This window comes from Giraffa tippelskirchi, chromosome 3 (genome assembly GCF_054371585.1).
Source record: "Giraffa tippelskirchi isolate mGirTip1 chromosome 3, T2T-mGirTip1v1.2.pri, whole genome shotgun sequence".
In the NCBI taxonomy this organism is placed as follows: domain Eukaryota; kingdom Metazoa; phylum Chordata; class Mammalia; order Artiodactyla; family Giraffidae; genus Giraffa; species Giraffa tippelskirchi.
This window is the reverse complement of record NC_137277.1, coordinates 98,444,622-98,457,766: the sequence shown is the minus strand read 5'-3', so window position 1 is coordinate 98,457,766 and position 13,145 is coordinate 98,444,622. Positions and strand designations below refer to the sequence as shown.

The following is a 13,145-nucleotide window of genomic DNA, read 5'->3' as shown; positions in this document are numbered from 1 at the left end:
GTTAATGAATGTGGTGTTTTGTTAGTTTTTTTTTTAAATATATATTCCTTTTATAGAAGAGTAAGAATGTTAACTTTTCCTTTATTCTCCTGAACCCATAAACACTCCTCTCTTCTGTCACAGCAAGCCCCAACTGACAGTGTTCATGATGCTAAGGGAACAGTAAGTACAAAAGGTTTGAATAGGCATTTTGTAAAAAAAAAAAAACTGAATGGCTAATGTGTAAAAGGGCTCAACATCATTTTTCATCAGGAAAATTAACACTAAACACCCATATGCCTGGCTAAAACTAGATATTAATAGGTTGATAAAACCCTCATGGAGTGGATGTAGAGCAAATGGAACTTGGATACACTGTCAGCAGGAATGTAACATGGTTCAACGACTCTGAAAAATTTGATTATTTCTAAGAATGCTGAACCTTATTAGCTACCCTATGGCCCTGCAATTTCACTCAAGGAAAACAAGAACATCGGTCCAAAAAAAAAAGTATGAGAATGTTCATAGTGCTGCCACATTGATGCCAGACTAATAATGATCAAATAACAAACAGACCAGTTATGGTATGTCTCTAAAATACTGTGCAACAATAGAAAAAGTACAATATACATGTGCAGCACTGATGAGTCAAAAATAATACTCTGACTGAAAGAAGTTGAGTTAAATTTACGTTAAGTTCTCAAAAACAAACTACCCTATGTGATAGAAATCCATTGTGGCTAACTGTGGGGTGGATGGCGGTAGCATGTACATTTATTGGGAGGGTCACCAGGGAATTCTGTGGTGTGACGGAAGTGTTCTATCCTAATTTGAGTGTTAGTCACACAGGTATAAACATAAGCAAGCATTAAGGTGTACATTTAAAACATTTTACCCTAAGTTTATACTTCAAAAATATGGAGGTTAAAAACTATACAATTTGCAGACATCAAAAATTTCATAGCAGGCATTCATACATTGTTGGGGGGGGATGCAAAATGGTACAATTTCTCTCAAACACCATCAGTTTTGATCAAGGTTATACATGTTCAATACAGTAGTTATATTTCAGGAAATGAAAGAAAAACGTGTTTGTGCAAGGTTATTCATTCCTTGCAGCACTGTACAATAGCAAACATGGAAATAACCCAATAGGGGTCTGGAGCTGATAAGTAACTATCCATAAATGAAAAAGTATACAGTGGTTAAATGAAGATTTATCTATAGGTAATGATACCGAGAAAGCTAGACCATATTAATGAATAAAAAAGTCATATATCTTAATTTGTTTGTATTGGCAAACACTGGACACTTAAAACTGAAATAGTGCCCAATAAGGGTACAGGTAAAACGGGATGGATGGAGACAAAGTGAGAGACAGATTTTTCAATTTGCCTCTTATAGTTGTGCTTTTTGAACCATGTAAACATGTTAACTGTTCCTTTCCCAAAAATGCATTTAGTGAGACAAATGCTTCGTAAGTTGTAATTAGAACTATAGAACTATGAGAAAAAAAAATGTTTTTAACAAAAGATGCAGTCATTTTCCACAAAAACAGATAATGGAGTTCAATGAAGAGATGTTATTTGTTGTTTTAAAAAATGTTCATACATAACTTGCAGATACATTTAAAAAGTCTTATTATTAAGCTAAGAGACCTTTCTACCTTCTTATAAAAGTTCTACTTTACATTGTTATATAGTTAATATTTAAAGAGGTCTTTAATACTATTCAGTACTTTAATACGCTAGAATCTTAATGTATTCTTACATGTGGGGAAAATTTAACAAAAGACCATACTTACCTGATAAATATTTCTTTTCATATGGGACTGGAATACAAAAGGAAATCATTAATTTAAATATGCATTATTCTAAGATTGATTTTAAATACTCTCAAAGTAGTTTAAAACAAACCTTTTACTAACTTAGAATTAATATTCTTTATATTGTTTGGTCATGTGTCTGTATTATCTGTTTTGAACTTAGTTAAAAAAAAAAGATGTAGAGGACTAAAAATGCATTAGCTCAAAAGGTGGAAAAAGAATAAAGAAACTCAAGAAAAAGACAATGTGATGAAATGAGGGAAACAAGATGACTTGGGTTGGAAAGTGTGGAAAAATAATAAAAGTAAAGAATACAACTATGACCTTACCTCATACAGGTTTGCTCACTATTTAAGATGTTTTGAAGTTATAGTTTATTTAAAACTTTGGCTTCTATAGTGAAACGCTGGGCTAGATGAAGCACAAGCTGGAATCAAGATTGCCAGGAGAAATATCAATAACCTCAGATATGCAGATGACATCACTCTTATGGCAGAAAGTGAAGAAGAGCTAAAGAGCCTCTTGGTGAAAGTGAAAGAGAAGAGTGAAAAAGTTGGCTTAAAGCTCAACATTCAGAAAACTAAGATCATGGCATCCGGTCCCATCACTTCATAGCAAATAGATGGGGAAACAGTGGCTGACTTTATTTTTGGGGGCTCCAAAATCACTGCTGATGGTGATTGCAGCCATGAAATTAAAAGATGCTTACTCCTTGGAAGGAAAGTTATGACCAACCTAGACAGCATATTAAAAAGCAGAGACTTTACTTTGCCAACAAAGGTCTGCCTAGTCAAGGCTATGGTTTTTCCAGTAGTCATGTATGGATGTGAGAGTTGGACTATAAAGAAAGCTGAGCGCCAAAGGATTGATGCTTTTGAACTGTGGTGCTGGAGAAGACTCAAGAGTCCCTTGGGCTGCAAGGAGATCAGTCCTGGGTGTTCATTGGAAGGACTGATGTTGAAGCTGAAACTCCATTACTTTGGCCACCTGATGCAAAGAGCTGACTCATTTGAAAAGACCCTGATGCTGGGAAAGATTGAGGGTAGGAGAAGAAGGGGACGACAGAGGTAGAGATGGTTGGATGGCATCACCAACTCAATGGATATGGGTTTGGGTGGGCTCTGGGAGTTGGTAATGGACAAGGAGGCCTGGTGTGCTGCGATTCATGGGGTCTCAAAGAGTCAGACACTACTGAGTGAGTGAACTGAACTGATCTGAGGCACAGTATATGAGAAGAACCAACATTTAAAAAATCCAACAAACACTGGAAGTTGAATGCTATGACCATAAAAGTGTGACTGATTAGTCAAAAACCTTGCTGAGGCAAGTTAAAATTGTATGTGATTCCAGATGTAAAGAAAGGAAATAATAAGAGGCAGATGTATAGTTCTGGTTTGCAGTTCGAGTAGAAGGAGGGAATGTTAAGGATGCAATATTAAAGATGCAACGAGGGGAAATGGCTGTTTCTGTCTTGCTTCAACCATCCTAAAATCATATTTTGAAATTTAAATGCCTTTAATGAGAAAACAATTCTTTCTAAAATGTAAAAGAACAAATCATCTAATGTTTAACAATAATATGAAAATATTGTGGGACAGGATAATTCTGTTCATTAGAAAGCATTGTGATGCATAAGAAGAAAACTTATATTTTAGTCCAGAATTATAAACTATGATATAATTTTTCTTTGCCTAATCAAGGATGTCCTTGTACTGAATCAAATTCTTTGTAAACTAACTAGAATTTTGGAATTAACCATTATTCTTCACCACTTCCACTGTTTAATCAAATCACATCAAAGAAGCTATGATAATTCCTTTGAACAGCATAAGAAAATTTTGACTTCTTTCTAGCTCTAAGAATAAGCAGAGAGAATAAAAGTATGCCTGATTCACATGATCTGGTCCTACCTCTAATGTAATAGGATTACATATTTGCCTTGCAAGAGTCTTGGGCGCAAACCAACTTAATCATCTGAAATCTTACTTCCTCTATTGAGGCACACAGAGAAAGTTATTTAAAAACCAGCCCTGCTTTCCCCACCCTTAGAATGGAAAAAGTCCTTCATTTATACTTACTAGCTGCTTTACAAAGGGTTCCTTCCACAGAAGAAACTTCACAATTTCCTTTTTTCCAATCACCTGTCTTGGTGTGCAAAAAGGCACAGGTGTCAACTAGCTCTTCGCCATCTTCTTGGTCTGACCACTTAACAAATGTCATATTTGACTTATCAAACCACTTGAAACTGGCATCTGTCAGTTAAGGAATATTTTAACATTATGACAGTATAAAATGTGTTAAAGAAAAGGGTCTAGCTTTATTTTTATTTTTTGGTTATGGCTTGTGGGATCTCCATTCCCTGACCAGGGGATTGAACTCAGGGCCTCAGCACTGAAAGCATGGAGTCTTAACCACTGGACCACCAGGGATTTCTTGGGTCTAGATTTAAAGGTGGGAAGTTACTAAGGTATGTCTGATCTAAACTTTTGATTGTAGGACTTATATTAGAAGGAAGAATATATCCTATACACAGACAAGAGATACTAGTTCAAGAAGGTTCTGAAGAAGATCCCATTTTTTATTAAACATGTATAATTTGTCATGGACAAATAACAGGTAAAATATTAATGGTACCCTTAGTAATTTCTATTTTCAATAGTGACAATAAATACATTTTCTACATTTCTGTAATATTACCTTGATGGTTTTCTATCCTATTATTGATACTACTACCAATATTGATTACCATATTACAAAAATACTGAGTCTAGAATCATATTTTAATCCAGATGAAAGAATCAACTTTAGCTCTCATATGGGACACACAATGAGCTGTCCAGTGAAAAGCTGTGGTACATGAGTGCATACTGAAAATACAGTATCTGGAGGCTGCAGGAAATATCAACTTGAACTAGAGAAATGAAGCATCTAAGTTATTACTAACATTAAGAAGGAACATAAGTAAATATCACTTACCATCTGTGTCAAAAAACATGCCTAATAAGATATCAGCTGGATCTTTCCATTGCTTTTTCAAAGTATCCAGTATAAAAGCATTTTCTTCTTCATTATGTATGCTTATCATGTCTGCTCCTGAAATTATTTTAGGGAGAGGAAGTCAGCATGTTCTCCAAATCAATGAAAATCACATGAAGCATATACAGGTTATACATTACTATACTACATATACTTCTGTTATTGTTGTTTGGTCGCTAAGTTGTGTCCAACTTAGTTGTGTGCAACCTTTTGCAACTCCATGGACTAGCCTGCCAGGCTTCTCTGTCCATGGAATTTTTGAGGCAAGAATACTGGAATGAGTTGCCATTTCCTTCTCCAGGGGATATTTTCATCCCAGGGATTGAACACACATCTGTCTCCTGCATTGCAGGTGGATTCTTTCCCACTGAGCCATCTGGGAAGCCCCACATATACTTTTATATCCTTTTTGAGAAAAAATTAGCTTGGAAATGTCATGCACATTTCTGAAAAGACAATAGACTCATGAGAAAAGTAAAATGATAATATGATAAACTGAATCATACCTCTTATTTCACTCACCTGGGGTTGGTTAGTAATCTCATAAAACAACATGGAAACAAAATCATGGGAAGGCTTAAGCAGGAAAACATAACTCCTGCAACTCAACTTTTTACTATCCCTTTCTCTAGTCTTCATGGCCCCTCCTGCCCTCAGTTCACATATACAGGGAGAAGTAGCTCTGACATTACTGAGGAGAGCTGAAAAGTCCCAGGGCAACTTGCCAGAACAGTCCCAAGACCTAACGAAGTTCAAGTAACAAGCAGTTACTGACCTGCCTCACTTAACTGACCACTATGTGCCTGCTGCCTGAAGCCTACCCCTTCCTGTATTTTCCTCTGTGGTCATCCTTAGAAAAATCCTGCTTAGGGAAAGTGATAAAGGAGGTCCTTGTTTCTTGTTCTCAGTGGATAGCTGGGTTTTCCTAGGAGACTCTCACCTGGTTCAAGAGCAGCAGTCACATATATATATATATATATATATATATATATATCATGTCTCTCAAATATTTTTTATCCTTTTAATGTATATTCTACATACACTATAAAATATGAGCACTTCACTTTTTCCAGATATATTTAATCTTATTTCTTAACCCAAGAAAGATGCTCTTGCAAATTAAAAAAAAAAAATCTTTCACTGTCTTAAGTGGATACTACTTAGGAGAAAACATGGAGTTAGTTTCTCTGATGATATTGTATGATTTAAAGTTATTTTGGAAGTTTTGGGTACTACAACTAATTCAAATACTACATAGATAAGGAAGTTTTTTCTACTATTAAATTCTTCCAAAATTGTCCTGACTTAAAAGACTCCTGAAAACTTCAGAATGTTGTCTTGGATCAGTGGCTCTCCAACTATGAAAGTGAAAGTGAAAGTAACTCAGTCACATCCAACTCTTTGCGACCCCACGGACTCAGGTCAGAATACTGGAATGGGTAGCCTTTCCCTTCTCCAAGGGAATTCCCAATCCAGGGATTGAACCGGGGTCTCCCACACTGCAGGCAGGTTCTTTACCAACTAAACTATCAGACACAACTACAGTGTGCACCAAAATCACCTAGGGTGCTTCCCTGGTGGTTCAGGTGGTAAAGAATCTGTGTGCAATGCAAGAGACATGGGTTTGATCCTTGGGTCAAGAAGACCCCCTGGAGAAGGGAATGGCAACCCACTGCAGTATTCTTACTTGGAGAATTCCATGCACAGAGGAGCAGGGCGGGCTGCAGTCCATGGAGTGGGAAAGAGTTGAACATGACTGAGCAACTAACACTTTCATTTTCAGAATCACCTACAGAGGGCTTGTTAAAAGTGTTAGGTCCTACACCAGAGTTTCTGATCTAGTTGGAGTAACATGGAGCCTGAGAATTTACATTCCGAACCAGTTTCCAGGTGACACTGATGCTGCCACTGAGAATTATAGGAAACTTACTAGGCTATTTATGATGACTCTAAAATCCATAATTTTTTGGTAATTAACAGTTAACCGGAGATAAGAAAGTACTTTTAGCTCATGACGTGGTAAGAAAAATTTGTATCAGATGATTACTTTTACATCTTTTAAAAGAAGCTTCAAAAATAAATGTAACTATTAGAAAAAGAAAATTATAGGACTTAAAATCTCTCCCCAAACATACCATATTATGTTAAAGAAGAAAATCACAAACTGGGCAGACTAGCTCTATTAGGAATAAAAAAGGGGAAAAACATTATCTCAGACTGTTTAAAAGGCAATAGACACAAATATAGAGAACAAAACTAGTGGCTGACAGTAGGGAGAGGGAAAGGGTTACGGGCAATATCAGGGTAGGGATTAAGAGGTACTATTATGTATAAGATAAGCTACAAGGACATACTGCCCAACACTGGATATAGCCAATATTTTATAGTAACTAAAAATGGAATAAAAACTTGCTTAATATTGTACATTGACTGTACTTCAATAAAAAAAAAAATTCATCCTCACAAAGGGGAATATACCACAATAAATGTGTGAATATGCAGTTTCACTTGTAAAGGAGTGAAAATTAAAATAAGCAGATTCAGAAGTGTAGATTAAACAGTGCTGACTTAGACCGGAGAAAAATAGGAACTCGTAAGTGGCTAGTTGGAGAAAAATTAGTTAAAAACCTTTTTGGATATAATTTTGCAAGATGTATGGAAAGCCCTACATAGATGTATACATCTTTGACCCAGCAATCCTGAACAATTTATGCTAAGACAATCACTTGTTCTGCTCAAATAGGCACAGTCGTTAATGTTCATCACATTCACGACACTAGAAGATTGGAAATAATTTAATAACCAATATTAGAGAATTAAATCAATTATGGCATATCTGAAGAATTGATGCTTTGGAACTGTGCTGTTGGAGAAGACTTTTGACAGACCCTTGGACAGCAATGGAGATCAAACCAGTCAATCCTAAAGGGAATCAATCCTGAATGTTCATTAGAAGGACTGATGCTGAAGCTGAAACTCCAATACTTAGGCCACCTGATCTGAAGATCTGACTCACTGGAAAAGACCCTGATCCTAGGAAAGATTGAAGGCAGGATAAGGGAACGCCAGAGGATGAAATGGTTGGATGGCATCACTGACTCAATGGACTTGAGTTTTAGCAAGCTCCAGGAGATGGTGAAGGGCAGGGAAGTCTGGCGTGCTGCAGTCTATGGGGTCGCAAAGAGTCAGACATGACTGAGCAACTGAACAACAGTGGCATATCCATATAGAGAAGTATCATGTGATTATTAGGAAATATACATTCTATATTTACTGCTATGTAAAGATATTTTTAAGGGAAATACAGATTATGGAACACTTTGCTTAATATAATCCCTCTCTATATATATATATACATATGTACATATATACATACACACTTATGGAATGTATATTATAGTAGTCATGTATGATGTGAGAATGGGACCATAAAGAAGGATGAGCATCAAAGAACTGATGCTTTCAAAGTATGGTGCTGGAGAAAACTCTTCAGAGTCCCATGGATAGCAAGGAGATCAAATCAGTCTATCCTAAAGGATATCAACCCTGAATATTCACTGGAAGGACTGATGCTGAAGCTGAAGCGCCAATATTCTGGCCACCTGATGCAAAAAGCTGACTCATTGGAAAAGACCCCGATGCTGGCAAAGATTGAGGGCAGGAGGACAAGGAGGCAACAGAGGATGAGATGGTTGGGTGGCATCATCAACTCAATGGACATGAGTTTGAGCAAGCTCCAGGAGATAGTGAAGGACAGGGAAGCCTGGCATGCTGCAGTCCATGGGGTCACAACATGGGCTTCCCAGTTGGTGCTAGTGGTAAAGAACTTGCCTGCCAATGCAAGAGATGTAAGAGATGCAGGTTTGATCCCTGGGTCAGGAAAATGACCTGGAGTAGAAAATGGCAACCCACTCCAGCCTAGAGAACCCCATGGACAGAGAAGCCTGGCAGGCTATAGTCCATAGCGTCACAAAGAGTTGGACATGACCGAAGTGAGTGAGCACATAGATGTATGTATCAAACATTTACTAAAATATATCGGCCTAGGGGTTTGGAAGTCTAGAAGGATACTTAGCAAAATGTTAACAGCCATTACATTTCCTTGTGTGTGTTCAGTCAGGATGGTACAGTTTAGGGTAATTTTCTTTTATTTTTAAAATATTTGCATATGTTTTTCTATATAGTGACTGTGCATTTGTGTAATTAAGAAAGAACTTTTAAAAGAGAAGAAAAATAAGACTGACCTTTAAAATACTCAGTACTTTAGTCCAAAGCTAGAATTTAGCAAGGTTTTCTTTCTCAGTCACAGCTCCATTGTTAAAAATTCTAGGATTTTTTTTTTTTATCAATTCTAGCTGTTATCGCCTCCTGTTTGTTAAATGTCACGTACACTTTTAATCTGTTTTACCCTACCTAGTACCAAATTTACTTGTACTAATTTATGAAAGGTAACCAAAGTGCCATTTTAGAAAAAAATCCCCAAGAGAAATATTTAACTAGGTTATAGTTTAGGCTTAAGTGTTCAGAGATGGGATTTTCACTCTTTTCTCTGACTTTGTGTCAGCCAATGGAATGTGAATGATTTTTAACAGTGCAATTTAAGTAAATACTGCACAAACTTAAATTACTGTGTCAGGCAAAAAATACACATTCATTTTCTTTAACGAATGACAGCTTAAGTCCCTGAAGAATGCATGTACTCAAGCAAAAAAAGAATTTTTTTTTAATGCATAACCAGTAATGCTACCTACTGAGATGTAATTTGGGTCTTTCATTCTCTTAATGGCTAGTATCATAGCTTATACACAAATCACAAAAAGGAAAGACTGAAAATACTTATTGGTTCTATTATAAAGAAAATAGCTAAATCAAAGGTAAATGTGAAAAAGAATAAATGTTGCAAAATAAGAAAAATTTGAGGCTCTCACAGTTATTTTCCTATATGAATGATAACAGTACCCCAAATAAGTAAAATAAAAGTAACAGCAAGTAAATTAGCACAGAGCACTGGGAATATTTCTAAATATAGCTCTCGGCAGTCCAAAAAAATAACAAGTCACTTATTTTCTCTACCCCTAAATATAGGTTTAAGATAGGACTTGGTATAGTCCTACAATATGTGAAGACTTTATAAATCCAAATGTAAATATCCTTGTATTCTTTATGCTGTTCCTTCTTCATATATAGCAAACACTGAATTCACGTTTACCTACTGTTACAAACCACCTACTGCTCTAAACACTACCCTAGGCAACAAAAAAAGTAATGGTAATATTAATAAATTTTAGCTAATTTTCTGATTTATCAATAAAATGGGTAGTTCCATAGTGGAAGCAAATATAGAGGATTTATCAAATAAATGATGGCATTATCAAAACTGTATAAGAAATTAAAAAATTCACATCGGTAAGACAAACTGAATTTGTAAATTTTTAACTGGGATAAAGACATTTTTATTTAGACATAAAATCAACTTTATAAGCAAATTTGTATCCAACAATTTAAAATCCCTAAATGGCTACTTAGCTTTGAACAAATAGAGTTAACGGACTTCAAAATAAGTAATCAAAAATCAGGCCTCAAAGTTGCTGGGTGTTTTCAATTTCGTTTTGCTTCATTTACTAAAGAAAAACAGCAAATACAATTAACTATGTTTAGTTGACTGCAGAGGAAGTCAGTCAACAAGTAAAAGCTATGCCTCTGTAGTGAATGTGGTTGCTTAACTGCTGAACATAAGTATCAAAGCTGCACAATGAAATCTAATGATGTGGTTCATACAAACTAACAGGAGTATAGAACACATCCTGTCTTGGCTCTGAGCCTCCAATATAATCTGTTTCTTCAAATCTGTGTTTTTTGTCTAATTATACCCAATATGGCTTTTTAAAAAGAGACAGAAAATAGTTGTGGGAGAAAACACCACTTAAAAAATCTTGCAAGACCAGCAAAATTCCTATTATTCCATTTCCTTGGAGTGAAACCATACTGGCATGTTGGAAATGTCTTGTCTTCAAAGAGCCAATGTTCAACACCATTTAGCAAGTAAGAAAAATGAAAAATATGTATTGAGCATTCCATGGCACTTCATAGGATTTAAAACTGCTATGTATGCCTACATTTATTCCTAAGAAAACAATAAATATGTATTGAGTAGTATTGGCATGTCTTAGGATTTAAAACTCCTATGCTTACATTTATTCCTTCTACAATAAGTGAATATGATTTTAATTAAAGCACCCTAAAGCAATTTGATATTGTTCCAAAATGTTATATTGGCGGGTTGTCAGAACTATGTTTTTTAGGTAAAGGGCATTTTAATTTTTTTTTTTTGGTCATGGCCTGCAGCATGTGGGATCTTAGTTTCCTGACCAGGGATTGAACCTCTGTCTCCTGCATTGGGAGCACAGAGTCTTAACCACTGGACTGCTGGGGAACTCCTGGTAAAGGGTACTTTTAAATGCTGGTGTTAAGAATATGCTTAAGAGAAAATTTAGTGAAATAATCAAGAAATTTTTAGATCTCACACAATAATAAAAGGCACTTTTAAATTATCAAGGACTTTCATGTCACCATCATAGGTGTCTCAGTTGAAAAAGATGTTAGTTGACACTATAGTTTTAGTTTGAGCTGACAAGTATCACAGTTAGAGGCTCAACAAACACTCAAGCACAGCTTTTTAAAAAATGACATTTTTATTTAAAATATTTCACAATGTGAAATTATATTTCCCAGAGAATACGGAGCAAACCATGTAGCAAATAGCCTTTTTCTCATTTTTATTTAACAGTATATAGAGTCCCTTTTTCTCATTTTTATTTAACAATATAAAGAGTCCCCCTGCCAATGAAGGAGATTCAGGTTCGATCCCTGGGTCAGGAAGATCCCCTGGAGAATGAAATGGGGTCACAAAAGAGTGGGACACGACTTAGCGACTGAACAACGACAACAGATTCTTCCATACCACGTGTCACAATACCATGTGATCTGACTTCTGCCCACACTGCATGCCTGAAACAGTCCTTTCAGGGCAGAAAGAGTGATTAAGAACACTGTTCCTAAAGTCAGACAATCCCTGGTATGAATCTTGGCTCTGCCAATTATTTCCTATTTGACCTTGAACAAATAATTGAACTAGTTTTATTCTCTTGATAAAAGAAGGCAAATAATAAACTTCCTGATAGGTTGCTGCAATAATTAAAGCCAGTAAAAGTGCATTAAGTGCTTAAGAACAGTGCCTGACACAGAGTACTCACATCAAATACACATTGCTCTCGTCACTCTGCTTTGAGCAGTGTTGTCCAACAACTGACTTCTTGCATATAATAGAATAAAAGTTGTTACAAGGACCAAAGATAAAAAGTAAGACACAACAAACCATTTTTTAAAGAAATTAGTGAACATTCTTTACTGATTTGTGAGAAAACAAAATAGAATAAACTCCTTACCATGATTAGTACACTGATTTCTGACATCCTCTATGCTTTCAACTTTGATGGCTTCTTGAAGAAAAATGTAACAACTGTCTTGGAACTGAACCCAGGTGGATGAAGGGCAGTCTGTGTGGAAAAAGAGAAACACTGTTAAATAACTTGAAAATGAGAATTTCACGAACTCCTAAATATATGAGGTATTAAATTTTCATAGAAAAAAGAATGGCTATTTCCATTAACATTTCATATAGTTATCAACACCTTTGGGTTTATATCTACCACCTCACTGTTTTCTATCTGTCCTACTTGATTTATGTTCTTTTTCTTCCCTTGTTGTCTTCTTGGATTATTAAACAATTTTATATTCTATTTTTCTTTTAGCTTATTAATTATATATTCTTTAGTTTTTTTCCTATAGTGGGTACCCTGAAAATTACACCATGCAATCTTGATTTATTAGTACCTAAAATAAATTAGTACTTTTACCATTTCCTAGACAACTCTAGGATCTTACAATAGTTTAACTTCCCTCCCTTTGTGCTATTGTTCTATTACTATTTTGCATAGTCAATGTTTGTTTAAACACATATTTACCTTCTCTGTTGCTTTTCATTCTTATATATTTGAATTACTTATTTGAATAATTTTCTGTCTGCCTGAATAAACCCCTTTACTGTTTCTTTAAGGGTAGGTCTACTACAAATTCCCTCAATTTGTGATTTTCTGTAAATGTCTTTATATTTTCTTTCCACTTAGATATTTTTGCAAATAAAAAATTCTTGAAAGGAAGCTTATTTTTCATTGAAGATGTAATTTTATTGTTTTGGCTTCTATCATTCCTATTGAGAAATCAAATGTCAGTCTGATGGTTGCTC

General features: G+C 35.4%; 1 protein-coding gene across 3 annotated transcripts in view; it reads right to left on the bottom strand.

The window, feature by feature from the left end:
* LOC145542919 (CD302 antigen) overlaps window positions 1–13,145 on the bottom strand; it is a 121,308-nt gene that overhangs the window by 3,696 nt on the left and 104,467 nt on the right. For all 3 annotated transcript variants that reach the window (XM_081582787.1, XM_081582793.1, XM_081582791.1), the window contains 4 exons: window positions 12,286–12,396; window positions 4,781–4,897; window positions 3,883–4,056; window positions 1,784–1,810 (listed from right to left, as the gene is read on the bottom strand). In XM_081582787.1, the coding sequence (XP_081438913.1) occupies window positions 1,784–1,810; window positions 3,883–4,056; window positions 4,781–4,897; window positions 12,286–12,396 (429 nt within the window). The remainder of the gene's footprint in view (window positions 1–1,783; window positions 1,811–3,882; window positions 4,057–4,780; window positions 4,898–12,285; window positions 12,397–13,145) is intronic.